The sequence below is a fragment of the Brachionichthys hirsutus genome, chromosome 8 (assembly GCF_040956055.1).
Source record: "Brachionichthys hirsutus isolate HB-005 chromosome 8, CSIRO-AGI_Bhir_v1, whole genome shotgun sequence".
NCBI classification, from domain to species: domain Eukaryota; kingdom Metazoa; phylum Chordata; class Actinopteri; order Lophiiformes; family Brachionichthyidae; genus Brachionichthys; species Brachionichthys hirsutus.
The window spans coordinates 9,102,699-9,130,022 of NC_090904.1; the positions used below are offsets into that span (position 1 = coordinate 9,102,699).

A 27,324-nucleotide genomic window follows, 5' to 3' on the forward strand; every position below is an offset into this window, starting at 1 on the left:
TAATAATATAATAACAGTTTATTTTTCCGGTCGGGTTCGGGTTCGGGTTCGGGTTATGTCTCCATCCGGCTGGGAAAGTAAAAGTTTCGTGCGTGTTTATCTTGTCCAGCTAGGAGATCAACTGCATGAGAATCGGACATGGCCGCTCCGACGTTGCAACAGCAAAGCTTCTTACTGGTGAGTCTGAATGTCGACGCGTGTCGATGGTTCTTCTTCTATTCCGGTGTTGTTGTTGTTCATATCATATTTTATAATCTCCAGGTCAACCTTAAAGCTGATTCAGGAACCAAAACGCTCCTGCAGCGATGCCAAGATCTGGTGAAGATCATCGATGAATATCCTGCTAAGGTAATCGCTATCCCACCGCAGACCTCTCTGTAATTGATCGACGATGATTGATGTCCCCTTGTGCTGCTCACCGTGGTGATGGAGGCCGTCTCTGTTGTCCTCCATGGCGCTTCAGTGACAAAGGACGAGTGTCCAGCAGCAGGATTCCGGTCTGCGTGGGCTTCCCTGTCGCCCGTAGCTTCGGGCTCGGCTATGTCGCAGTGAAACAATGGCCGCTGCTATTTCCAGCTTGTCCGTCCTGGCAGCTCTGAGTCCGCCTCGCCCCAACGTAGACAGGTGGTGGCGCCGTTTCCCCCTCTGGTTTCTGACTCCAGCGTGCTTCCAGGAGCTCCACCTGATCTTCCCCTGGCTGGTGGAGAGCGTTTTTGGAAGTCTGGACGGCGTCGTCTCCGGCTGGAACCTGCGGCTGCTGCATTCGCGGACCACCGAGTTCCACGTCGTCCTGGAGTTTCTCAACCCGAGGTAGGCTCCGCCTCTTCCTGTGGACGATCCCCGCTTCACGAGTTCCTCGGTCGTCGTTTGAAGAATCGGAATCCGCGCTCAACCTTTTTTTTTTGCGTCTCCCTTTGTGTCCAGCGGGCCGATGATGAAGCTCGTGTATAAACTCCAGGCAGAGGAGTATAAATACGAACTCCCGGTCAGCTACCTCCCGGTGAGACGGCGTCGTCGTCTGAGCTTCTGCCTCCTTCGGTTTCGCCTTCCTGTAGCCTGAGCTTCGTCCTCCCGTTTGTCTTCAGGGTCCGGTGAAGGCCTGCATCCAGGAGGGGGTTCTCCCGGACTGTCCTCTGTTCCACAACAAGCTGCAACTGCCCCCTGGTCAGCTGACCATGAACCTCGCTCTCAGTATCCTCCCAGTGCACCCTGGGACCTCTGATCCGGCTCTGTCTGTGTGACCTCGCCATTTCCGTGTCTGTAGTCTTTGTTTAGCGTTTAGCGGAGCGACAGACGCCCGTCTGAGACATCAGGACTTTGACTTCGCTGCTGTTTGTCTCTTCCTTAATGTCCCTGCAGACCCTTTTGAATTCTTCTTGTTTAATTTTGCCTTCTGTCTCATCACACCAAAGGTAAGTTCAGTGAAACATCATCGAGGCCCGTTCGGCATAAAGCTCTTTATTATGCGCTTTTAAATCCGTGTAAGTATTTCTCAGGCCGTCGCCTTTTTCTTCAGATCTATCCTCAGGGTCAGCACGGGAGCTCCACTGACAGCGCCTACTTCGTGCTGGTGGACACTTACCTCAAGTACTTCCTCCCCGTTGAAGGAAGCGTGCCCCCCTCCCCCTTCTCCGACCCCAGAGGCTCCGTCGCCGCTCCGTCGCCGAGGTCTTCACGGCGAGGCCGTATTTCCGCCCGTCTGTAGCAGAGGATGAGGTTCTGTGCGTTTAAGGATTAAAATGTTCGCTCCTTGTTCCTCGCGTCCAGCAGATCCTCCGGCGTGTCGTTCGCTGGTTATGGCGTCCACAGCCCCAGCCTCCTGAAACACCACATATTCCACCAGTCATCAGCCAACGCAGACCCGGCTGCTCAGGAGATCTGGAGAACCGAGGCTCTGCTGCAGGTGAGATCTGAGCGTCCCGTCTGCAGGGAGGAACCCGGTTCTTCAGAACCGGGTCAGGAGAAAATGCATTTCAACAGAGCATCTAAACAGGTTCCTGCACAAGATGTATCCCACCACTGTGGACATTGTTTTTGTCTTTCCATGAAACTTTGGGAATTGGGCCTCGAAAGAGCTTTGCACGTTTCCATGGAAACAACGATAAGCTTTCACGTGTTCCTGTCGTCATCCTGTCATGTCTGAACGGCGTCCGTGTCTCTGTGGGGCTGATTCTGCCCGTCTGTCTTCAGATGTGTGTGGAGATCTGGCTCCATCACTACTCTCTGGAGATGTACCAGAGGATGCAGTCTCCTCAGGTCAAGGTAAGAGAAAGACCCGCCCCCCCCACTGCAGCATCGCACAGCCGGCTGCTGATTGGTTGACCACCGGCTCCGTGAACTCCGCCCCATCCCTGCAGGCCCAGGGTGGAACACACAGCTAGCCGCAGGTAGCTGCAGATAGAGCAAGCTAGCTGCAGGCGCTGCTTGTCAAGCTGCTGCATTGAGACAAAGCCATGTGTTTCCTGCGCCTCCCTCCTCCTCCTACGATGCTGTAGCCTTTATTTAACACAGCGTCTCGCTTTACACACAATGTTATTGTCACTATTGATTATGGTCATCATTTGGGATCAGATATTTGCTGGAGAGATACATGATTGATTATCTGGTACTGAGTTCTGTTGAGGCTGCAGAGGAAACGGTGCCTCCGCTCCTCGTGTGAACCTCCTTCTTTTTAAGCATGACTCCTGGAGGAGATCCTCGCCTCTCAAACAGACTAACCGCTGTGTTCAGTTTCCGTGTTAAACACTTTCCCAGTTTGTCGTCGAACGTCTTAAAGTGACAGAAACGTAATCCTGATTGTGTGAGCGTCTCATCCGGGGCGGCGCGGCACTGAAAAGCCGACGACGCAGAATTATTCATTACAAAAAGCCCCCCAGCCTGAATGTCCCGAAACATGATGTCATCCAGAAACCGAACCTTCCTGTCATGTGACTGTGATGTCACGGCTGGTCAGTGCCGTGCGGCCCCGGTAGAACCGCCTCTGCCTCGTCCTTCCTACAGTCAATATTTTTTGTTTGTCTCCTCTCCTGTTTTCTGCTTTTCGCTCCTGAACATTTTGATCGATTATTTCTGTCTGGTTGGACTCTCCTCCTCCTGTATTCCTTCATCCTGCCACATTTTCCTTCCTCCTCTTCCTCCCTTGTCACTTTTCCTCCTCCTCTTCCTCTCACCCCCCTGGTGGTTTGCGGGTGAACAGCTGGCGCTGCTGCAGCACCGCCTCAGTATGTCCAGCATGCCGTGCCGACCCCACGTCCCACCCGGCTCTGGGACCCTCCACACCTACCAAGTACTTTCACCTTTTCACTCACCCCCGCCCCTCTGGGGTCTCGTGGAGGTAAACCTCAGTGAGTAGCGTTCCCGGTCAAGGCTACTTCTCTCCGGGGAGCGTCACGGAATGACATCCAGAATGATCCGGGTTCACTAAAGGATGGTCCCACATAGACGGGGGGAAAAAAACCCCATCAAGCCAGGTTTTCCCAACGTAACCATGACAACCTTCACGTAGGGGCGGCCATGTTTGCAGTGTGTGTGACATCACAAACATGAGCTAGCCAATGGTGGGCTGGTATCAGTCGAAGAGAGAAGTATCCTTGACGTAGAGAGTAACCCTGGAATGAAGCGTTTGAGTTTTTCGCTTTGACTGCTTTTGTGTTTTAATGCATGCTGGGGGTTTTTATTTTATTTTTTTCAGCGTGCTTTGCGTTAACTAATGAAAGTTTCTCTCTGTTCACGCCGCTGCTTTGATGCTTCACAGGGGGGGGGGGGGGGGGGCTGCTTGTGCTCGCTGACCTGTAGAAGCTTTGCTGCAAGCCGCTAATGGAGCACTGAGGTCTGCCCGTTATTACGGCCCAGTTCTGGGCCTTAGTGCGTCGTCGGATCCTCGAACGCTGGCGTGTCGGATGAAGAGCGTGTAAATTTACTCGTTTATAGATAATCCAGAGATCCACAGACGCTTCCTGAGACCAGAACCAGGACCGCTGGTCCAGGATCAGCCTCCTCCCATCACAGAGAGGCGATGGTTGTTCCTGTATGTGTGAGACCTCTGTCCTCTATAAACCGGACGATGCTCTGAGCTGGGGGGGGGGGGGGCGGTTGGCTGCTTTTCGGACTGCTATGCGTTACCGTTGGCTGCTGCTTTTTTTTGAATGCTGGGAGCTGATTGGCCGATACCTTTGTGGCTGGGTTGCCTTTGCAGGAACCGTTCAACCCGACGGAGGAGCACGTGCTGGTGGTGCGCCTCCTGGTCAAGCACCTGCACGCCTTCTCCAACAGCCAGAAGCTGGAGCAGCTGGCCTCCGCCCACTCCCACGCCCACGCCAGCCCTCTGGAGGAGTTCAAGAGGTGAGCAGCGGTCGCCCCGGCAACGGCGTAAGGCAGAGCCGAGCTCCTGTCTTGAGACGCCCGTGTCTCCTCTCGCCTGCAGGGTGGTGGTGAAGCGGTTCGTTCAGCAGAAGCTCCACCTCTTCCTGCAGCATTGCTTCGGTCACTGGCCGCTGGACGCCTCCTTCAGAGCCGTACGCCCCCCCCCCCCCCCCCCCCGAATTCAGTCGCTCCTCTTCTGGCGTTTCGGTCCTGATTTGTCTCTCGTGTTCAGGTGTTGGAGACGTGGCTGAGCTACATCCAGCCGTGGAGATACACCGGGGAGAAGATCAACCAACAGCCAGAACAGAACAGAACCGTCGCTGACAAATGGTGAGTCCGGATCTCGGGGGATCCCATCCCGGAGTTTTGTGCCCCCCCCCTCCCCGCTGACGACTACGCGTAAATGCGAATGTGAGCCGACGCCGCCTGGTTCTCTTCCAGGGAGTCGTTTGTGCAGGAGAACCTGCTCATCTACACAAAGCTCTTCCAGGTCTTCCTGAACCGAGCCGTGAGGACCGACCTGGTTAACGTCCGGAACGCCCTGATGGTCTTCAGGGTGGCCAAAGTGTTTTCTCAGCCAAACCTGGCTGAGATGATCCAGAAAGGTCAGAACGTTTGTCGGCTACAGGGTGCGGGTTTTTTGGGTGCAGCACCAGAGGCCACATCCTGGAGGCGCAGTCGTTATCCTTCCCTCCGGTCTTTGACTTTCTGAACAGCCCTCCTGTCTCTGGCAGGCTGCTCGGTGCTAATTAGCCGGGTGTTAGCATTCTGCTGGGAATGTTCTATTCCAGACCTGGAGATCTTGGTCCATGAGGAATGGGCTGGGATGCCTCAGGCTGGTTTCTGGATCTGCATCGGGTTTAAAGCATCTCTAGAGACGCCGTCGTCGGGGGCGGGGCCATTAGCGACTCGTCAGGAAGACGCTCTACTCAAGCCCGTCTGGCGTCTCCCACCAGGAGAGCAGTTGTTCCTGGAGCCGGAGCACGTCCTCCACCACCGGCAGCCCCGAGGCAACCCGACGCCGAGCCAGGGGGGCAGCTACCTGTCGCCACGGCAGCGGGTGATGACTGACATGGTGTTCAGGGTGAAGAGTCACGTCTACGCCCTGGAGGGCCAGGACTGCCAGTACAAGCAGATGTTTGGCGCCGAGCTCAGAGGGGAGGTGAGTTCTTCCTGTCGCCTCGTGGATCCCGCGTGGCGCCGTCGGGGGAGGGGGGGCGGGGCCCCACAAAGTCACAGTCTGATCCGTCCCACAGGTCATGAAGTTGATCCAGATCATTGCTCAAGCCAGACACACGGCGAAGAAGATATCGGACCACGCCAGCGAGGCGGCGGCCAACACCTCCTTCCTGTCCTGGTTTGGGATGGGCGCCGCTGATCTCAACAACACCTTCTCGGGGGCGGAGCCCGAGGAGAGCGGAGAATGCCTGAGGAAGACCCACGAGTTCCTGGACAGGGCCCTGGAGAACCTGTGCCAGATCTTCAAGGTCCGATCCTCTTCACCGTCGCTGAGGTTTAACTTCGATCTGTCCTTTGACCCCGCCTGTTGGCGTTTGTGGTTTCCCAGCTGACCCAGGGTCAGCTGACTCAGCTCGTATCCAACCTGGGCTCGTCCCAGGACGACGGCAGCAGCAGACAGCTGCCCGACTGCGTCCAGGGGGAGGACGGGCTGGTCCTGACGGACCTGGGCAGGAGGCAGGTCGGTGTTTCGACGGGGGGAGGGCGGCTTTCAGAACCGCGGGTCGCTCTCTGACCCGGCTCGCTGTGTGTTCAGATCATCAACGGACTGCGCAGGTTCGACATCCGCTACCAAGGAGACCCGGAGCTCCAGCCCATCCGGAGCTACGAGAGCGCCCTGCTGGTCAGGCTGCTCTACCGGATCTCGGTGCTGCTCAATGAGCGGGTAGGCTAGTTCGCTTTATCGATGAGTGACGCGGCCACAGACGGGGGGGGTGGGAGTCGGCCATTAAAGATGTCCTGTTGTCCCCCCCTTGCAGTTTGGAGGACACATGAACGCCCTCTGCTCGCGGCCGGGCTTCCTGGGCCGCCTGGGTCGTCACTACTTGACCGATCCTGATTCCGGCTCGGGTCGACGGCAGGGCCCGGCGACCCGGCGGCCGCTCCGGGAGCCGAGGCTGAGCCTGAGGCCGCTGGGCAGCTACAGGACCATCCTGCTGCTGCTGCTGCTCTACGCGCTGGGAGCGCTCCTGTGCTTCGGCCCCCTGTCCAGCACCCTCCTCATCCTCACTGGGGTCTTCCTCCACGGACTCCTGATGACGCTGTTCGGAGACAAGCTGAAGACGCGCTAGCGGAGCAGCAGGTTCCTTCATGTCTGGAAAGCACGGCGGGATCTGATTTGGACAAGAGAATTCTGTTTCCACAAAACATTTCCGGAGCTTCGCAGCAAAACACGAATCTGGAGTGTCTCGTGTGAACCAGTCCAGGTCTGCCGGGCCCCGGGGTCGGAGCTCCTGGACACTTTGTCTTCGTTCGCGTCCGTCCATTCTGTCTGGTTCTGGAACTCGTCTGCATCTTGAGCTGTTTGTCAGAACACAGAACGCGTTTTACTGTGAAGCTCCAGAAACGTTTGAGGACTTTTCCTCCTCCATGAGAGCGAGTCGAAGGTGGTTGAAAGAATTTTTAATAATTGGGTGAATTTTCCTTCAAACTCCAAAATGACTCCAGTTTCTGTCATCCCGCCTGAGCCCGACTGTGTTTCTGGAAGCTGGATGGAACCTGCCGGTGTCGAGCCGAGACGGAGCCCCGGCAGCGCCGACCTTGTTTTCATATGACTCGTAAATGTAAATAAAAACACAGCTTTGATTTTGTGTTGGGATTTTTCACAATGGGCATATTCTAAAGGTGTAAATTAAATAAACCAGTGCTTCTATCGTCTTTGGTTTATTCGTTATTTGACAGATGACGCCTGAACCCAGCAGAAAAATACAGGTCTGGAAAAACTACAAAGTCCATCGCGCACGTCAGAGAGGTCAGCTTTCTAACTTGTTCTGACATTCAATGAAAAATGTGATAATCTGCAGTCGTGTTAAAATTAAATGAATGACTTGATCTATGATAAAGCTCAGATGTAGCGCTGCAGCATCTTAAACGTAAACCCTTTACGGTTGATTTGAGTTCAAACCGGGCTAATGAATATTAGCTACAACTGTTCTATTGCCCGTGAATTATTAAACGGTGGCAATAATTATTTAACATCTTTTAAATGTCAAACCACTTCAAAATAAATTATTTTACTGGTAAATATAAAATATTCACCAATAATAAAGGTTAAAGATGAAATATCCTGTCTACAAGTATGATACGTGCTAAGGCTAATTAGTTAGCTGATTTTAACTCATTAACCTTTGACTTCCTAATTTTTGTTTTTGACTTTTTATTGGACATTCATTCAGATTTAATCTAAAGAACGTTAGCGACGACTGTTAGCCAAATAGATCAAATTCAAATGTGTTTGATTAAACGGTGGAAAGAATCACTTCAAGTCATTTCACCAATAAATAATTTACTGTTTGAATTAAAAACTCGAGGACGTACAGGAGTTACTACAATTACCCTAAATCGGCTTTTCTTTTGGCACGTTTTCACTTCAATTGGCTTGACGTCACCATGGTTACTTTATGAAGGCGGGGCCTGTCGTGATGACGTCGCCACAGGCGTATTACCCACTAATATACACACGGCGGCGTAATACGCACAACCAATCAGCGGCATGCCCTGCTCACGCGCCTTCGCGGGAAACGACCGTAAATCACGCACCGCCGCGGGAATGATGTCACGTGGAGTCGCGTGAGGTTTTGTGGTAAATGAGAACTTTTTCGCACTAATTGCACGGCGGTGTGTGCGTGTGCGTGTGCGTGTGCGTCCATAATGGATTATTTAACGTGCCGGTTCAGCCCGCGCGTCACGTCGCCGCTGATGTTCGGTAACCTTTAACGAGCCCCCCCCCCCAGTAAACCAGATCCTCTTAAACCGATGCGGGCTTCCCCGCCGCTACGCACGACTCAGCCGGTTCACACCGGACCCGCGCACGGAAGGGACGGACGTCGCATTCCCAGCTCTGCTCGTGTTACGTTCGGTTAAGCTGGTGCGTAAAAGCGCCGGAATGAAACGTCACCGGGAGACGGTGCACCGATGGAGAACCGAATCCCTGCCGGGCTGAATCTAACGGAGTGACGATTCTTTCGACTTACGCGCTCTCGGACGGTGTCACCGGACGCCCCCCCCCCCCCCCCCCCCGGTTCCGTGCTTCATATATTCGTCGCAGAATTTCGGAGCGTTTGCGGTAGAATTAAATCCTCCCAGCGCGGTGACGCGGAACCCCGGGGCCGTTCTGGATGCGCGTTCTGGCGGCGGGGGGTCTCCGCAGAGACGGACCATTGCGCCATGCGTCACTCCAAACCCGACAGGATAGGAATCACTAGGAAAACCCCATCAACACCCGGAGAGTGTTTCCCCATCCCATCATCCCGAAGTTAACTTTTACCCCCCCCTCCCCCCCCCCCCGTGAACGCACCTCCGCAGGATTCCCACGAAGCGACGCACCGCGGGACAGGATGTGGACCCCGACGGAGGAGGAGAAGGTCGGAGTCGGTGAGTCGAGGAGTGTGATGATGATGATGATGATGATGATGGTGGAGGTATTCTCTTCCCTCTATGCAGCAGAGGCGGTCTGACGTTTTCTGAGGGGCGGGGGGTCACGCAGGGTCACGCGGGGTCACGCAGTTCTAATCGCTGCTGTGATGCTTCACAGTGTGGTTTAACTCCACCTGGGCGAAGGGCTCACCTCGGGATGCACCCTGCGTTTGAAACGCCTTCTCCTATTGGTCCGTTCATTATCACATGACGGGTAGAATCACGATCACCTGACGTTTTCACGGTCAGGTTCTATAAGAACCGGCGCCCGGATATAGTTCCGTGTTCGTCGTTTATCCTTCAGGCGTGTTTCCGTGGTAACGCAGGACACGCCTCCGCTCCGCATCAGGACCGGGCCCGAGTGCGTGCAGAGATGTGAACACCTGGGATCCGGATCAATGACGAGGAACGTCTGATGTAAACCCTCCCGTCCTGATTCCAGGAAGCAGGAGTTCCTCAAACAACGGACGAAGTTGGGACGTCGTCTGTCCTGTTGAAGACGTCCCGCGTCCCGTCCGCGTCTCATGTCGGCGTGCTGCTCAACCCGTGTGTGTTTTTGCTGGATGAGGTTCTGCATACCAACCCGGCGTTCCACGGAGGCTCCGGCAGATCGGGATGACGACTGGCCGCTCGGAGAAAACAGCTATTCAGCTGCATGAATGCAGCTTTGTGGCTCCCATGGAGGTCCCTGAATGCAGCGTGCCCCCCCCCCCCCCCCCCCCCCCCGTTCGTGGTTCTCACACTCGCAGAAAACACGGAACCCACCTGGAAGCTTGGGAGTCATTTGTTTGTTGTTGTTGTTGTTTGCTGTGAAGCTCCAGGGATGTTTGTGGAGACAGAACGTTTAGCGTTCTTCCCATCAAGATGAGGTCGAGGAGATGGTGATGATTTTGGAGAACTGTTCCTCTCAGATGTCCCGTCCAGTGTTTGACCGGGGGCGGTGCACGAGGACCTGCTTTTGAGCACACGTACGCAAGCAGCCTGGGTTTTATATCCATTATTCATCCATACAAGTTGCTCTTAAAGGGCGCAAAGGTTTCACGGGAAAGATAATTAGCATCCCGCGTTGGAGGGAGAAACGAACCCATCTTCCATTTTATCTTCATAACGTTTGAGAGGGAGTGAAAAACGAAAGTTTTAATTTGTGGTTCGTGCGTCAGGAAGAAGTCGTGCTTTGGATGTGGTGCATCTCAGGCTGGAAGCCGGCCAGTGTGTGTGTGTGTGTGTGTGTGTGTGTGTGCGTGTGTCTCAGCAGCATTTTGTAGGAGATGTTCACGGTTGTTATGGTTACACTCAGTTTTCTGCAGACACCCTGGAAGGATCGGTTCCACCATGAATACGACGGCGTTCCGCCGGAGTGGTGGGATCGTCTTCAGTGTCTCCGATTTACCAATGTTCTGAACCACATTTATTTTAGTTCACTGCTTCATGATTGATCATGATTGATCTGATCAGTATCTGATAGCAGCAGAAAGTGTCTGTTCCGATGACGTCAGTTTAAGGGCGGGTTCCGTCCGTCCCGTAGAACATCTGGATCGCGGAGCTCGTTGCTTGTTTTTCTCTCCCGGGTCAGATCGATCATTTATTATTGTGAATGATTGACGTGCAGTTTAAATGTTCCCACCTCCTGATGGAGGTTTCCATCGACCCGATTAGCGCCACCCATCCTCAGTGATGGCTGCAGAGCGCGTCTTCTCCTCCACGCCTGCTTACGAGCGCTGGAGAAGTTTATGGGTGTTCGTTGCTGCTCGCCGTTTCAGTGTCCCGGGAGGATGATCCGCTCCTCAACCCTTTCAGACCTCGCCTTTTCTCACGCCGCCCCGAGTGTAACCGGATTACTAAAACGCTCCATTTGAGACTTAAAAGCTTACCGATTTTCTGTTCCTTAAAAAGCTTGGTGTCCATTACCCATAATGCAATAGAACGGCAACGAACGTGTTTGCTATAAAGCGTCCCAAATGCAAAGGTCGCCTTTTTTCTTTTTTTCTTGGAGGCATCGTAACGGTTCGCGTTCGCCCCACTGGGAGGTCGTTTTAATATTTACCTCCTTTTATTGTAAAACAAAGCGTCTGATCGTTTCTGAGCGGCGGCCGTTACAGAGGAAAACAAGGAATCAGACACATTAGTTATTGATAGATGTTAAGAGTCTGGCGGCGGCGCCCGCTAAGAGCCTGCAAATGTTGATCTGGGATTTTAATAGTTCCTCTTTTTATAGCAGATTATCTGGAAAACAACCTGAAAATAGGTTTATTGAGGGTTTTTAGGGTTTGATAGTGCAGTAAATCATTTCGGCTAGGGCTGCATGGTGCTAAAAAGGTACCGATAGTAATCAGCATACTTTAAAGAGAGTAATACAGTTCATCCTCTGACCTTGAGGCCATGTCCACACGTAGTGTTCTCCAAGAACGCGCTAACGTTCAGAAACAGCACGGATGCGTTGAAACTGTCCGGCCGCTCATTGCTTACTTGTTGACGTTACATTCCAAACCTGCGTTTAGCAGCAGGTCTGCCTCCTTGTTCGTGTTTGGTGAAAGTGACGACGAGAATCGGAGCGTTCTGATTGGATAGGGTTTGGGGAACTACTGGAAAACAGACAAATGACAACTTTAACATGTTTCTCTGCAGCGAGGAATTGATCCGTCCAGTGGCTAAATTAAATGTTCTAGTGAAAATGAACGACTGCATTCTGTCTTCCTGTTTCTGCTTCGTACGACTACAACCTCGCTTATTAGCTAGTTGTACTTGACAATGTACAATGCTGTTACAGATATGCTGACATTAGCCGAAGCCGCTACAGACATGCTAACACCAGCAACAATGCTAAGGGAGCTTACATTAGCTGAAGATGCTACAGTGGACTTGTCTTCATCTTTCGGGCTAGCAAACACGTTGACTCCTCCCCTTCAGACTTTAGATTTATTATTTTCCCAGGCGTTTCCTCAGGTGAGACGCATTGTCCTGGTAGATCTGACTTCAGCCCAGATGCCCCCCCCCCCTCAGGTGCTGTGAATTGATTGATTTAACATTAATCTGTATTAATTAGATGGAATTCTGCTGCATTTTATCATCATAGAAAGGTTTAAGTCTTCTATAATTTAATAAATATGGAAGAGACGTGAACCCATCGGGCCTGGTTGAGGCCGCCCCCCCCCCGCACACACACACACACCTATGGGCCGGTCCCAGCAGGGGGTTTTGTCGGTCGTGACCCATAGCAACCATTCTCGTGTTCATTCATGAGGTCGTTTCAGACGCTGCTGAGAGACGAGCTCGGAAGTTAAACCCGGCCGGCACCAGCCAGGAAACTCCATCATTCCAAACCAAGAAGGAAAAGATGAATCGGGATAATAATTGATGGATGTAGTCAGTAATGGCGTTTAGCGTCCTGGAGGCGTCCTCTACGCTGCCGTAGTGCTGTCAGTGATTGGTGTGTTTTTAAGCCGTGTGTTAGAGGCTTAACCCACTGCTCCACTTTCTGGACCATCTGGACACTTGTAACGGGGGGAGGCCAGGTCCCTGAGGGAACAGCCAGGTTAATCAGGTGACCTCTGTGTGTGTGAGAGAGCGTTATAGCCGGTTCCTTCAGCTGTGGAACTATCAGTTAGTTTACAGACATTTTGTTTTCCTCAGTTTGCTTTTGTTGATGAACGACGTTCATCAGTCTTTTTTCTCCGTGTATCCAGTTTTGGACCATCATCCCGTCCCGCTGGCTGCAGGACCGGCAGTGACATCATCCTAAAGATGAACAATGGCTGAAAATGAGGGAAATATTTCATGAATTTAACTTCAAAACTGCTGCAACCTTTTCCCTAATTTATCGGGAAGTAATCCGCAAATAACAACAAAAACAACAATTCATCAGGTTACGTCTAAACATATGCTGCAGATTATAATGTGGTTGTCTGAGATCATCTTCCTCCTCTTCCTCTTCGTCGTGTCGTCGCAGCAGCTCTGACACGTTTCTGTATGAGTATAAATCTTTTTCCTCCTTTAGGGTGAATTTCGGAATCCAACGACCCGAGCTTTTGAAAGACGTGCGGCGGTCTTCCATCGCTTCCATTCCTCACAGGAATTGGCTTTTTGACATTTAGGAGCGCTTGATTTATTTGCTTCAGTGCAGCTGGTGGAAATGCATTTAATTCTCATTTCTGACATTTTAAATATTTGCGTAAAATCTTCTTGATAAATGGGTGGTTGGTTGATAAAGGGAGGGGATGCATGATGGAGGAGACAGAGGGGAGGAGGGCGGGGCTGGAGGAGGAGACATTGGGGACGTGGGCGGGACTGGAGGAGGAGACATTGGGGACGAGGGCGGGGCTGGAGGAGGAGACAGGGGAGAAAGGTGGGACTGGAGGACAGAAACATGACAAGGAAGAGAGGATAAAGGTGAAAACATGAAGGGACGTCATCACATTCATGCCGAACATGACAGTCGAGCTGAAGTCATGTGACAGGAGTGTGTTTTCTTTAAATTTCCAACTATAAAAATAATTAAACAATTTTCATATGCTAATCTTTTAAATAAAGTTTTTAATCCACGATGATACAATGCATGTGGGTGATTGTTACGTTGCATGGCGATGCTATCAGGTCATTTCTCTCCTATCGTTATCCATAATGCTAGAAATGCAAATTGTCTCTCAAGGAAAAAAAATCCTTTAATAAACATTCCAGAACCGGATGGTGTTGGTCTATCGTGGTTGTAGTTTCCATTTGCATTCGTACCTCTAACTGGAACCCTGAAATTATGTAAGGAAGTCCTTGGTTGACATGGCAACACTTTGGAGCGACAGTGATGACATTTGTCTGTTTTGTCTCTCTTATTCAGCTAGCATTTCTAAATGTGGAGGTGAGGGCGCTGCGTCGGTTCCCGTTCGACGACACTGTGAGATTGTACAAAATGAAGCACGTAGCTCTAAAGCTATATGCGTGTGAGGATGTGATGACATCATCAGTTAGCTGGATTAAACATCTTGACTGACTCAGATGATCGTAAACTATTGCTTATTTTATCTCTTTATTTTTTGACCAGATAAAGGATCTGAGTCATTTGAAGTTGTCACATAAGCTAGGTGAGCTAATTCAGCATCAATATCTCTCTCCACTTTAGCATTAGCCCATCTCAAGTCATCTCTGGGGTCAAAGATGTCTCCAGATAGTAGCCCGTCTGTTCAGGAGACTTGGTAAAACAAGCCGTGGTTTCAATCTTGGGTTTCACTCGTCCCTCCTCCATCCATCGTCATGATGTCACAGGTGGTTGCTGTCCTGGGTCAGTCTGTCCTGCTGATGGTCGTCTGAGGGGACAAAAGGCGGTCCTGCTTAGCGTGCCCCCCCCCCCCCCCCATGTGTTCAGACACACAACACAACTGCAACGTGACACATTGACACACTATTGTGCATTGCACCATGAAAGCACACAATCGCTTGTGTAAAGGAGAGAGAACCCAGTGAATTCAGCTGGCATGCAGCAGCGTCACCTCCTCTCGTCTGTAGAGGTGTTATTATGGTCTGTAGAGGCGTTGTGTCTGTAGAGGTGTTGTTATGGTCTGTAGAGGCGTTGTGTCTGTAGAGGTGTTGTTATGGTCTGTAGAGGCGTTATTACGGTCTGTAGAGGCGTTATTATGGTCTGTAGAGGTGTTATTATGGTCTGTAGAGGCATTATTACGGTCTGTAGAGGCATTATTACGGTCTGTAGAGGTGTTATTATGGTCTGTAGAGGTGTTATTATGGTCTGTAGAGGCATTATTACGGTCTGTAGAGGCATTATTACGGTCTGTAGAGGTGTTATTATGGTCTGTAGAGGTGTTATTATGGTCTGTAGAGGCGTTGTGTCTGTAGAGGTGTTATTATGGTCTGTAGAGGCGTTGTGTCTGTAGAGGTGTTATTAGGGTCTGTAGAGGCGTTGTGTCTCTAGAGGTGTTATTATGGTCTGTAGAGGCGTTATTATGATCTGTAGAGGCGTTGTGTCTCTAGAGGTGTTATTATGGTCTGTAGAGGCGTTATTATGGTCTGTAGAGGCGTTGTGTCTGTAGAGGCGTTATTTTGGTCTGTAGAGGTGTTATTATGGTCTGTAGAGGCGTTGTGTCTGTAGAGGCGTTGTGTCTGTAGAGGCATTATTACGGTCTGTAGAGGTGTTATTATGGTCTGTAGAGGCATTATTATGGTCTGTAGAGGCGTTATTATGGTCTGTAGAGGCGTTATGTCTGTAGATGTGATATTGTTTTAATATTTCAACCCCCTCTTTACAGTTCCTGTAATTTGTCCATTGGTCGTCACACTGGGACACTCTCAGGTCTCATGGGGGGGGGGGGGGGGGGGGTGCTGTGTGTTCCAGTCGAGCAGAGTTTATCCAGGTCAGTAAGTTGATCTGATTAAATCAGTTTAACAGTTGCCCGAGGCTCTCTCTCTCTCTCTCTCTCTCTCTCTGGTCCGTTAATCCCAGTAGCGATGGGATTGGGTCTGATTTCCCCCCGATGAGTCAGATTTAATGCTAATGCTCACTGAATGCTAACATTGTAGCTTCATGTGGTGTAAATCCATTCACTGTTGTTTTGTTTATACAACAGATAATTGCTTGTAATCTAATTTATACATACAAATTATAATATTTTTAAATAATTATTGAGTATTAAAAACAACACAGGAACCGACCAATCGGTGTTGGAGGAGGCACAGCATGTGGAGCTTTTCTCTGCATCCTATTGGCTGCGAATTTAGTAACATCATAATGGTAGAATGGGGCGGAGTCCTACTGTCAGTAGGAACACGTCTGCAGATGGACAGACGATTGGAGACATGATGGACAGACCCAAACACCGGCCGTCTTCACCTGAACGTTAAAGGAGTGAAATTTAATCTGTTTAGACTCATGGTGGGAGGGGGGACCGTCAGGGGTCCCTCCCGTCCATCAGATTTTCTCCTCGTTAATCCGGATTAATCCCGCTAATGCTTCTCTTGTCCGAGAATACGTCATCAGCAGGCCTCCTTCTCGTCCAGATCAATTTCAAACAAATCAATTACAGCCGGAGGAGGTTGCTCCTCGGCGGTGGCGAGGCGGAGAACAGACATGGCGGGATTAGGAAGTGGATTCGCGTTTTGAAACACGAAGACCATACAAGGCTCACTCCAAATATAGGCGGTGCCTTTTTTTGGAGGACATCCCACTCCTCCACCCCGAGTCATGAAATATCATTAACCGATTTTTAAAAAGAATCTAATTACATAAAAGCGGTTAAAGAAATCAACAGACACTTTGCTCCACTCGGATCCTCTCCTGAACGTTCTTCCTCGCTACCTGTCCAGCCATCCTCCATCCTTTGTGGAATCGGGTGGATCAGTTTGTGTGGAATTATGCTAACACACACACACACACACACAAACAGTCGTAACAAGTCCTTCATCATGTCATGCTCCTCTTCATCCATCTGATTCACGGCTACTAGAACCTCCGACCTCCAACATTCATGGAGACAGACTGACCCCAGATGAAACATCCCCGGTGCTTGAATATGACGGCGCTTTGTACGGGTCGACTGCACACTCAGCAGCTTTTATTCGCCACCGTGGAGCGTGGCGCTTTCAGAGCGGCGTCCCGAGGCCGTCTGCTAATGCACGTTATTCATCCGTTCATCCGCATCTCTGTGGCCCTTCCCACTCGCTCTCACAGCTGAACAGATGCGTGTTTTCCTTCCTCCCACCACGACGCCTTGGGTTGTTCCCAGATTGAGGGAATTATGTGCAGACTGTGGGTTTATGTGCAACGCACGGCTTCGCTCTGACCCAAATGGAAACGACAAAGGCTGCAGCCGCTCTGCCGAGGGTTGCAGCGGCGCATCCAGAGCCATGAATGATTCAGAGTTAAGATGCTCCGTCTCCGAGCGCGCGTTCCCCGGATGGGCTCAGTGTTGGGAAAGCTCGGATTGGAGTTTTAAGGACTCTCGGACAACAGGGACGCCACAAAGATCACAATGCTCTCTGTCTGTATATGGGGCTAAGCTAATCAGCTGCTAGCTGTGTTCATATGTAGCATAAATAGGGCTAATATAAGCTAACATAGCATCTGACAGATGCCCCCCCCCCCCCCCCCTCTGTGGAAACTAACGACTTTAATGAACCCCTTTATTTAATGTATGCGTTCAAAAATGAATCCTGAAATACCTTCAGGACGGATTTGATTTTACCGCAGCACAAATGTAGAACCGATGTTCATCACTGATGTCTTCCTGGAGCGCATCCCTCCCGCCGCGTTTTGTTTTTAATGAGCGATCCACCTTTTCATTCCCTACAGCGCTCTCTTTCTTTCTCCATCCTGTCATCCACTTCCTCGTTCGTCCCATCCCTCCTTCAGTCTCCCCGTCTCTGTCTCCAGAGGTTGCTACGGTGATTTCCTCTCCGGCCTCGGCTGCGATAGCTCGTTCGCTATTGGAGCTCTGCGGCTGATTAAAGATGATCGGATTCACACTCTGAGGGGATTCCTGCCAATAAAAGTATAAATCAGCGACAAACTTTTCATTTCTAATTCTTTGCACCTTCGTGACATCGTCTTTCACCCAATGAATGACGTGAATTTTAGCATGAAGCAGGCACGTGACTGAGGAGCGTAGCATGCTAGCAGGAGAGGTGTGCGAAGTCACAGTAATCCACACTGGAGCCTCGCTAAAGGTTCAACCTGAACTTTTATTTACCATTCTGGTTTTGTTTGCTGATTTATGATCCGGCTTTTGTTTTTTTCTGAGCTTCTTTTTTAGCTGAACAAATTTGATTAGTCGTCGTTGCCAAAGCCTTAGATGAGGATTTGACTTCCCTTTTCCGTCTGGTGGAGAGATTATGAAGCCATTTCGTATTTCAGTTTCACTGATTAAAAGCACACGCGTGTAACACGCGTATCTCACGATATGTGTTGTCGCTTTGTGAAGAAGACTCGGCTTGTTCTGTAGGGATCGAAACCCGGTTCTTGTTGCCCTCTGCTCCGTGGCTAACTTGAAATAAGTTCAAAACAGGTATTGCATTTGTTGTTGTCGCCCCTCATGCTAAACACGGAGCACGTTTGAATTACAAGCTTTCAGAAATTCCTTTCTTCAAAGGCCTGGCCGTCACCTCCAGGCTGTCAGGTTGTCACAGCTGACTGATGCTAGCGGCGCCGTTAGCGTCTGCGGCGCCACATCGATCATTCCAAGGTGCTGGAAATGAGCAAAATTCAGAAACGGTAAGCTCTGCATGACGGAGTCCAGAATAAATCCTAAATAAATACGACAACAGGGAACAAAACGACCTGAACCATTCATTCAGCCTTTCAGTTTATCTTCACTGTTCATCTTCCTCCTCCTCATCGGTTTCACTCTTCAATCCAGGACTGATTTATTCCCAGATGATTTCTTTATTAATCAGAGAAGAGGAATGTTTTAAATCCAGTCTGGTCTCGATCTTAAATTCTGCTCCGGGAGTTTTCCTGCTGCTAGTTTGATCTCGTCTGCAGCTGGAGGTTTTTTGTGTTAACCAGCATCGCTGTTAGTTAAAGTAACGCGTCCCGGCGGTGAACGTGTCCAGGCTGTACTGTGTATTAACTCTGTGCTGAAGGCTCAGTCCGGTTCAGTTGTTCTGACAGCATGGGAAAGCCTCTGCCTCTGGGGGGGGGGGGGGTTGCTGTTTTCACTGTTGCTGTTGAGAGGATTAATATTTGGGCCATTCTCCCCGATGGTTTAGATGCGAGGCGGGGCCAGGGGTATACGCAACAGCAGGGGGTTAATCATTGTTTGTGCTTTTGCTGTTGTTTATTTTTGGTAACAATGAACGTTCCGATGGTTTGGACGTCGTTCTTTAAGTCCAGCGTTTCACAGCCGACATGAACTCAGCAGGGACAACAGGCTGGACTTCGGTCTTCTGTTTATTTGTGATTTTACCGCGTTTTTGTGAAATAATTTGTCTTTATATATTGTGGGGATAGTTAGTATTTTTAGAATCTTAAGTGCTGCTAGCATGCTAACGTTAACACGAGGAAACCCCTGGTTGAACCCTGTAACCAACGCTAGCCTCTCTCTGGAGAACATTCAGGAGAATCTGACCTTGAGTTCCTCCTTTGAAGGTCGAGAACATTCACATGAATAAACATGAGATTCTAATCTTTATTTGGCTTTGTATTTTCTTACTAGAAAACATCAATAAGAACTTCCTGGTCTGACTGTGGAGGTGTTTGGCCAGGCAGGTGGAAGGCGGGGCTTAGCCTGGGTGTTCATGTGCGGTTCTGGTCCAGACCCCTCTCATCTGTTCCCTCTCTTCCTCCAGTGATCTGCAGCTTCCGGGGTTCGGTGGCCCAGGGTCTGGCTCTGGAGCTGGGAGAGACGGTCCAGATTCTGGAGAAATGTGAAGGTAAGGCCTCACCTTCCTCTTCCTCCTCTTCATCTCTTGTTGTCTGCTTATATTTTTCCGAGTTCGGCCCAAAACCCATCGGACTCCGTCTTATTATGAAGTTTCTCTGAGAGGGGTCAGGCTCTAATCCGGGCCCTCGGGTTCCAGAGATTATCAGACCGGACCCGGGTCAGCTTTGGTCCAAGATGAGGATTCCCATTATCGCCTCCTCTCCTCCAAACGGCGGCTGAATCCGGAACACTTGAGTCCAACATGGTTCTCTGTTCAACTGCACAAATACTTTCTTCCCTCCTTCTTCCTGTCTTCCCTCCTCCTTTCTTTCTTGCCCCCTACAGACGTCATTCTGTTTTAGCAGCTGTTAAATAATCATTCTAGTGGAGGATGTTAGACGTTTCTGTGGAGACGATGGAAGGCAGTTTGTAACCCGACACTTTACACACCTGACGGTCGCCCATTCCACCCAACACAGACACATTCAGACGCTTCCTGTCGTGTCGCCAGGCCTCCAACGTCTCGTCTCAACCCACCAGGCGGTTCTGATTTCCATATAGACGAGAGGCAAGGGAGCGGACGCCCGTCTAATGATGGTGGTGGTAAATGGATCCTGATTGGTTATTAATTAGACGCCCTCATCTCCATATTACAATCAGATTATACATGGAACTGCCGACAAACCGATGTCACAGCTTTTGTGAATCGTTCTCAGCGAGGCTCATTTAAACTCCACAGATGAACAAGAATGGAATAGAACCAGAACCTCAGCAGAGATGTGTGCGGGTCGTTAACGCGTCGGCTCCTGCAGGAATTACGGGGACACTGCCTCCGATGGTTTCTGGTGGTACTGCAGAACTAACACAGATAGAACTTTACAGAACGGTTCTGCGATGACTGAGGTAATGTTAGATTCTGGGCCCAGTTCTGGTGCAGCGGTGCTGGGTTCATTTCAGCGTGGACCGTTGAACTCTTAGGTATTAGGAGACTTGATTAACACGGCGTCATCATGGAAGCTGAGGTTGAAAAGGTTCAGACTGAGGTCAGACATAGAGTCAAAGCGTCTGAAAACGGTTTGCCGTCTGTCTTCTTTCAGGATGGTACCGAGGATTCTCAACCCGGAGACCGAACGTCAAGGTAAGGAGACCCGTCCTTCGTCTTCAGCTCGTCTTCTTCTCTTCCTCTTTAGCTTCATGTCGTCTCCCAACCGTTCTCCACCATGCTTTTCTAAATCTTAACGGAATGTTATTCTTTAAAAACAAGGAGGGGAAGCGGGGAAGACAAATGACAGAGGAACCCTAATGGAGGTTTTTCTTTACCTACTAGTTTCCTAAATGGGTTTTTTTATGATTACAGACACATTATTTTTTGGATACCAGTCTGGATAGAAAAACATCTGGATTTTCCCATTTACTTATAATGGAGGCTTTTTCAAAAACTCTTATCTTGTAAAATCTGCATTAAATTCACTCACCAAACATCCCAGTCATAAAGGGGTCCGATATGAACCATCATGAAACATGTGTTCTGGTTCTGATCCAGAATGAGGTCAGGAACAAATATTACATTTTAACATTAAAACCCATTTATGGATTCAAGAATCAGTTAAAAACACACATCAACTCTGATTCACTTTGACTTTTCATGGTTGGTGTATAAAGATACCAAGAACAATCTAGAACCTTTTGGTGATGATCCAGATCACCATGTGGACGGTGTAGATCCAGTTAGGAGGGGAGCGAGCTGCTTGGGGGAGGTCTGTGCTCTCTGAGTGTGTGTGTGTTCACAGTGGAAGTGTAGCATTGGCCTTGCACACAGTCACCTTCACAGCCCTGTCATGAGGTTGTTTATACGTGACTCAGCACTATTTGTCTCATGTTCTGCTGATGTCATGGTTGGCGACGTCTCCTCCTCATCGCTGAGGAATCAAACAGCAACAATGGAGGGAGTTGTGATCTCATCACTCAGTCAGCTTTTGACTTTTTGACTGTTTTTTCTTCTGGCTTCATCTCTTCAGGGCGTTTTCCCTGCCGGCTACGTCCACCTGAAGAAAGCCGTCGTCACCAACCGAGGGTAAGTGTGTGTGTGTGTGTGTGTGTGTGTGTGTGTGTGTGTTTTCCAGATGACAGTTTGATGAGATGTTTTCTGTCAGATCAGCTGTTTCCTTCTCTCTAAATAAGTAATGAACCTTCTTCCAAGTTCAAGAGGATGACTCTGAAGACGTTTGCGTAATGATTTGAAAGCTTTACTCTAAAGTACAGATTAATCAGAGATTAATCAGGGCGGAGCTTGTCTCGATTTGCACAAGCACTTTTTAATTAAAGGCTGAGAGTAAATGAATTAGAATCAGTGAATCCTTTCAAGGTTCCCCGTCCGATAAAACAAGGTTTTATCAAGCATCTGATATTCAGACGGACGTACCTGAGAAAAGCGAGGGATGGAAGAAAGGAGAGGCTCAGCAAAAAAAGAGAGAGGGAAGATAAGAAGGAAAACAGGAGGGTAGAGAGGAAGTGGGAAGGGAAGGAAGAATGAAGGAAAGCATTAATGGAAGTAAAGAAAATAAAAGGAACGATGAGTGTACCAGAACAAATGAAGGGTGGATGAGAAGAGGAAGGAAAGACTATGGAGGAGAGGAGGAGGAGCATTGGGGGGTGCAGGTGTGACTAATGTGGGTGAAATCAGCAGGAGGCCTCCGGCTGCGACTCGGCTGGGAGGCGAGAGAGGAAGGAGTGCAAGAGGAGAACCCAGAGGAGGTGCTGGAATATTCCTGACTGCAGGGCGGATATAGTGACTCAGCGATTTCACTCCCGCGATGGACAGAATCGTAGTGAACAGAGGGAGGAGAGGAAGAACGGAGGCTGCGTTCACACCCCCAGTCCGACGGGACCGGATCCCGGTCCGTGTCCGGGGCTGTGTGTACCCAGAGATCCGGTCTGAGTCACAGACACGTCTGGTTCTGATCCTTAAGGTCAACGTCATAGGTCAGAAGGGTCGGTGGGCGTGGCTCAGAATCAGCCAATCATGTTTGGATTTTGTTCTTTAAGCTGAATCCTTTGTCTCCGTGGAGACTCAAACCCGCGTGTGTCTTTGTGTTCCGCTCTCAGGCCTCATGAAGCCGTGGTTCCTCTGGAGGACGCCGTCGTTACCGAGGTGACGTCCACGCTGCAGGAGTGGGCGGGGCTCTGGAAGCAGCTCTACGTGGTGAGACGTTTACGGACGTTAAAACGAACCGTAGCTTTGGGCGGTTGTATTTGAACGCTTCTCTCAGGTGTGTCTACGTGCGTCAGGTGATCAGAAACATGTTGTTGTGGTGTTATTACATCACGTCATGGGGGGCGGGGCTAATCGGCACACAGTGACACACTGATAAGATAAGAGGGTGGATTCTCAGTTACTGGAAGTAATGTGGTTCCTAAGCCGGGAAGGATGACGGATGGACGGATGGATGGATGGATGGATGTTGGATGGATGTCGGATGGATGGATGAATGTTTCCTTCGTGTCAAGGAGACGACTCAGGTGACCGTGGCGGTTTCATCCACAGAGCGATGGAATCCAATCTCAGATCCTCCTCCTTTTCTTCTCTTTTCTCTTTTTCTATCTCTTCCTTCCTTCCTTCCTTTCGTGTTTCCCATTCTCTCATTCCCTCCCTCTGCTGTCTCCTCCGTGCTGATGTCGAACCAGATAAGTCTATTTCTGCGTGTGAAGCGGAGAGAAAGGCAAATGAAGGGCTTTGACAGGAACGACATCCAGTGGGCGGAGGCCTCTTCCAGCTCTTTAGCGTCGCGCTGTCCTCTTCCACAGCTGTACAGAGGAAGCCCACGAAGACGAGTTAATTCAAACCGACGCGCTGCAGCGGTCGGGGCTTAAAGACGCAGCGCGTTGCGTTCAGGTTCTGACGGTTCGCCGTGCAGAAGGCCTTCATTTCCGTTCAGGGGAACGTCTGGGATGTGTTTGAGCAGGAATCATTTAAAACAAAACGCAGCACGAAGGTGGAGCCTTTCACTATGTCGGGATTTCTTCTTTTTACCCACGTTTCCATGGCTACCACACGGACTTTCTCTTTGTGGGACCGGGTTTTGTTTGGAGTCCAAAAACTATTCAGCCTTTTTTTTTTTTTACACCATCACAACCATTTTTTCGCTAATTAAGGCCTTGAGGGTTTCGTAATAGTTTCGTTGCCATGGTTACACCTTGAGCGTTGTCTCATTCTGTTTGACTCGACTCTCAACTCAGAAACTATTTTAGGCATCATGATTTATTATTACTTTAACTTTATTGTCAGCCCGTTGCTCCACCTGACACGGGATTGGTCCTCCTCTCTCGTGTCCACGGTTACAGGACATCCTGCTGCGTCTCCATCCATCTGGACGTCTGTGTGTCTCTTCCACCCTGTCTTCCACATCACCCTCGTGTCTTCCTGCGTGGGACTCCCTGTGGGCCGCGGGTGGACCGTCAGACGTCGGCGGTGTGTCTCTATCTTTAGCGTCCACGTCTCCGGTTGGACAGCAGCTCTCTGCTGCAGACTGTCCCGTGGGTGGGTGGTGGAGAGAGAGAGAGGGGATGACAATGATGATGATGATGATGATGATGAAGACGGAGACTGGGAGCAGGTCAGAGGATGACGGGGAGACGTACGCAGAGAGAGGGAGGTGGCGTTTCTCCAGTCCATCTCAAGTCGCTGAGCGGGCTGGAGGAGTCAGAGCATCGGAGAGGACAGGAAGGGAGGGGACTCGTCCTCCATCACCTGGAAGCAGCTGCTGTCCTCCACCTGTCAGGAGATAAGGGTGTCCGTCCTCCAGCTGCGTGACGTCTCCGCCGGCATCTCTTTATCCGTAGTCAGTAAGTGCGTCGTCATCTGTTCGTCTCGGTGAGTCACCTGTTGTTACCATGGTGACGAGGCCGGCTGTTGTTGTTGTATCAGCAGAAAATGCGAGAAAGCAATGTAAATCTGTTTATTAGTTAGGTCGCCATGACGTCCAGGAATGTGCGAAGGATAACGGCGTCCAGGCGATCTGATGTTGTGTTCAAACTGTTGCTTCTGTGTGTTAGCGCGTCGGACGGTCCGGTCCGGTCCGGTCCAGGAGGTGCAGGTCGCTAAGATCACGCCGGAATGGTTGCGTCAGACGCAGTATTATGGGATGTTGAGTGGAAGACGCCAGTGGCTAAAATGATCGAGCAGTCGTTACAGTCGGCTGATGTCGTTGTCGTGACCTCCTTGTCCCGCTGACCTCGATTTAAAGGCGTCGTTGAGCGCTTGAACCCGTTCGGACGGATTTCACCTCCTCTTCCGTCGGTCCTCCTGCGGGAAGGCGAGCGGAGGAGAATCGGAGGCGCTGTGCTTGTACTCCCTGCTGATTCTCCTCTGGCTTCAGGCTGACGGGCGTGAAAATGAAGCAGGACGTTCCCTAACGGATCGGAGGCTGCGAGCGTCACCCCGGATTTGGAGGCGGTGCCGTGGTGACTCATCCTGTCGGAGCTGGGAGCTTATTGGACGCAATCAGTTTTACGTTTACGACATTACGATAAAGCGCCTCGTCGCTTTAGCAGGGCGCCAGACCCGGTGGCGCCTCCTGTGGCTTTCATCTGACCCTCCAGTGGAGCCGTGTGAAGGTGAGGTGTGAAGACGGAGCAGGACGCTGCCGATGGAAAAGAGGTGTTGGAAATGTCCCGTTAGATGTTGGGGCTGTCGGATCGAATCTTATCCGGTGTGTTTCATGTTCTGGACGTTAAACGGCGTCCGGTCCACCACCGACAGATGAAAGTCGGGACAGGAGTCGTTCAAGACCAGCTGTCCTCTTTCTGGAGGATTCGGCAGTAGGAGAGGAGGAGCGAGTCCAGAGGAGGCGGTTGGAGAACTCGTCCACCCGGAGGAGACGGGCAAGTTCTCTGCTGTTCCTCTGATCCAGTTCCTCCATCTGCACTGATGGTGCCAGACTCGGAGGAGGTCAAAGGTCATAATCACCTGCTAGATGGGACTCGCCTTGGGTTTGTTCTACCTCCATATTTCTTGGATGTTTCACGAAGACTGCTAGATCTGCTCTTTGGAGGTGATGAAATCAGTCTGAACGAACACTCACCTGCTTCTGTCTCTAACACACAGTCGGTGGGACGTTAGCGTAGCATGGCTAGCGAACACTCTCCCCCTGCTCCTCCTGAACACGTCTCGTGTCCACTGACCTTCGGTGCTGTAATGTCCTGTAGAGGAGAGACTGTGAATGCATCACCGGGTGGTGTTTCATTATTAATGCATCACCATCTGTATGCAGGCATCCAGGTGCGTGCGCGACCTGCATGCGTGTACACTGTACAGGCTACCGACGCAGGTATGCATCACCACATGGGGGGGGGGGGGGCTGGGGGGGGTGCATGTCCTGTTGCTGCTCAGCTGATGCTCGAGGGCAGTTTGTGACCTTCTTTCTGTCTTAGAGGAAACCGTCTGCAGGACTAGATTGTCATTGCTGCTATGAGGAACAGATTCTGGGTCCAGGACTCTGTGAAACACACCCACCTTATCTCAGTCCTCTTGATGTCAGAAATAGGACAGGTGGAGTCTAACGCCCGTCCCGCTGTCTGTCCCCCAGAGACACAAGGTGGATCTGTTCTACAAGGTCCGACACGTGATGATGGAGCTGATCGACCTGAGGAGGCAGCTGCTGTCGGGTCACCTGACTCAGGACCAGAGCCGGGACGTCAAGAAACACATCACCGTTAGATTGGACTGGGGCAACGAGTGAGAAACCACACACACACACACACACACACACACACACATATTACACCTCACTGGATCAATAAATAAATAAACAGTCAATTAAATCATCACGACTGTAATGTCAAGTTCACTTCCTGTCCCTTCATGGTTTCTATAAGACTGACGGGTGAGAGAGACGGGCGAGAGAGACAGGTGAGAGAGACGGGTGTCCTCCGTCTCTCATCTTCCTTTAACTGCAGATGAGGAAGAGGAAGGCCATCATCGGTCTGCTGGAGGATGATGAGATTGATTGAACAGAAAGTAATCCTGAGGAACCGTCTCCATGGAGACCACATCTAAATGATTTTAGTCTAGAGTGTGTGTGTGTGTGTGTTGGAGGATAGGTTTCTCTCTATTGATCTGTCTCTGCTCCACCTTTGTTTATTTGCACTCCAATGCTGACCGCTAATAGCTGCTAGCTGCTAGCTGCTAATCTTCTTTTTAATGTCTTTCTTTTACGACTTCATTGTAGTTCAGGTTTTTAGACTGAAGGTTCCCGTCTGTCTCTCCTCAGACACCTGGGTCTGGACCTGGTACCGCGGAAGGACTTTGAGACGGTGGATGAAGACCAGATGAGCGTGTCGGACCTTTATAAGATGGTGAGACCTCTATGTGGGGGAGACGACCTGAGTGGGTCCCAGTAAACGCCCAGTAATCCCAGATTAGATCAGGTTTAGTAGCGGGACCTTTCAGGTCCGATGGGTCAGCGCTGTTTGGGGCGGGCGTCCTACCTGAGTATTCATCCACCCATCCATTTATCCGGCTTGCGGGTCACGGTTCTACTGGAGTCTACCTACCTGATTATTATCTAATCAATTCATTTCATGCTGATCGCCATTTGCTGGTGATCCGCTGATTTACAAGCAAATGTGTTGCTTGTCTTTTGACACATCATTGCCTCCACCAAGGAGGTTCTGTTTCTGTCTCAATAACAATCTGAAGATGGGTCTTAGTCTAACTTAGATCCATTAAATTCTGACAGCAATCCGGATAGTGTGGATACAAAACATCTGGATTTTTACATTTACGTAAAAAAAATAATCCGATGCATTCAGTCATAAAGGGGTCCGATATGAACCATCATGAAAATTCTGGTTCTGATCCAGAATGAAGTTATTTTAACATTAAAACCCATTTATGGATTCAAGAAAGTTAAAAATGCACATCAACTCTGATTCACTTTGACTTTTCCTGGTTGGT

The 27,324-nt window shown here is 50.4% G+C and overlaps 2 protein-coding genes across 2 annotated transcripts in view; both read left to right on the forward strand.

Annotated features, from left to right (window-relative positions):
• Positions 1 to 138: 138 nt before the first annotated feature.
• On the forward strand, positions 139 to 7,251 carry smpd4 (sphingomyelin phosphodiesterase 4). The gene is made up of 19 exons (XM_068742426.1): positions 139 to 177; positions 262 to 348; positions 674 to 810; positions 925 to 1,000; positions 1,086 to 1,191; positions 1,360 to 1,412; positions 1,517 to 1,668; positions 1,771 to 1,903; positions 2,191 to 2,262; positions 3,197 to 3,334; positions 4,196 to 4,341; positions 4,424 to 4,514; positions 4,595 to 4,692; positions 4,804 to 4,967; positions 5,319 to 5,524; positions 5,619 to 5,849; positions 5,930 to 6,061; positions 6,137 to 6,265; positions 6,360 to 7,251. Exons 1-19 carry the CDS (start codon positions 139 to 141, stop codon positions 6,669 to 6,671), a joined length of 2,502 nt encoding a protein of 833 aa, XP_068598527.1. The 3' UTR covers positions 6,672 to 7,251.
• A 5,985-nt stretch (positions 7,252 to 13,236) lies between these two features.
• Positions 13,237 to 27,324, forward strand: part of dock3 (dedicator of cytokinesis 3) — a 34,520-nt gene continuing 20,432 nt past the window's right edge. Inside the window, exons 1-7 of the mRNA XM_068742098.1 lie at positions 13,237 to 13,357; positions 19,297 to 19,380; positions 20,468 to 20,508; positions 21,389 to 21,444; positions 22,476 to 22,572; positions 25,955 to 26,103; positions 26,639 to 26,723. Of these exons, the coding sequence (XP_068598199.1) occupies positions 13,237 to 13,357; positions 19,297 to 19,380; positions 20,468 to 20,508; positions 21,389 to 21,444; positions 22,476 to 22,572; positions 25,955 to 26,103; positions 26,639 to 26,723 (633 nt within the window). The remainder of the gene's footprint in view (positions 13,358 to 19,296; positions 19,381 to 20,467; positions 20,509 to 21,388; positions 21,445 to 22,475; positions 22,573 to 25,954; positions 26,104 to 26,638; positions 26,724 to 27,324) is intronic.

Coding starts and splice junctions, on each gene's coding strand:
- smpd4 (XM_068742426.1), top strand. CDS start 139: ATGGCCGCTCCGACGTTGCAACAGCAAAGCTTCTTACTG. Junction 1,669..1,770: donor GTCGCCGCTCCGTCGCCGAG/GTCTTCACGGCG, acceptor CGCGTCCAGCAG/ATCCTCCGGCGTGTCGTTCG. Junction 4,515..4,594: donor TGGACGCCTCCTTCAGAGCC/GTACGCCCCCCC, acceptor TCTCGTGTTCAG/GTGTTGGAGACGTGGCTGAG.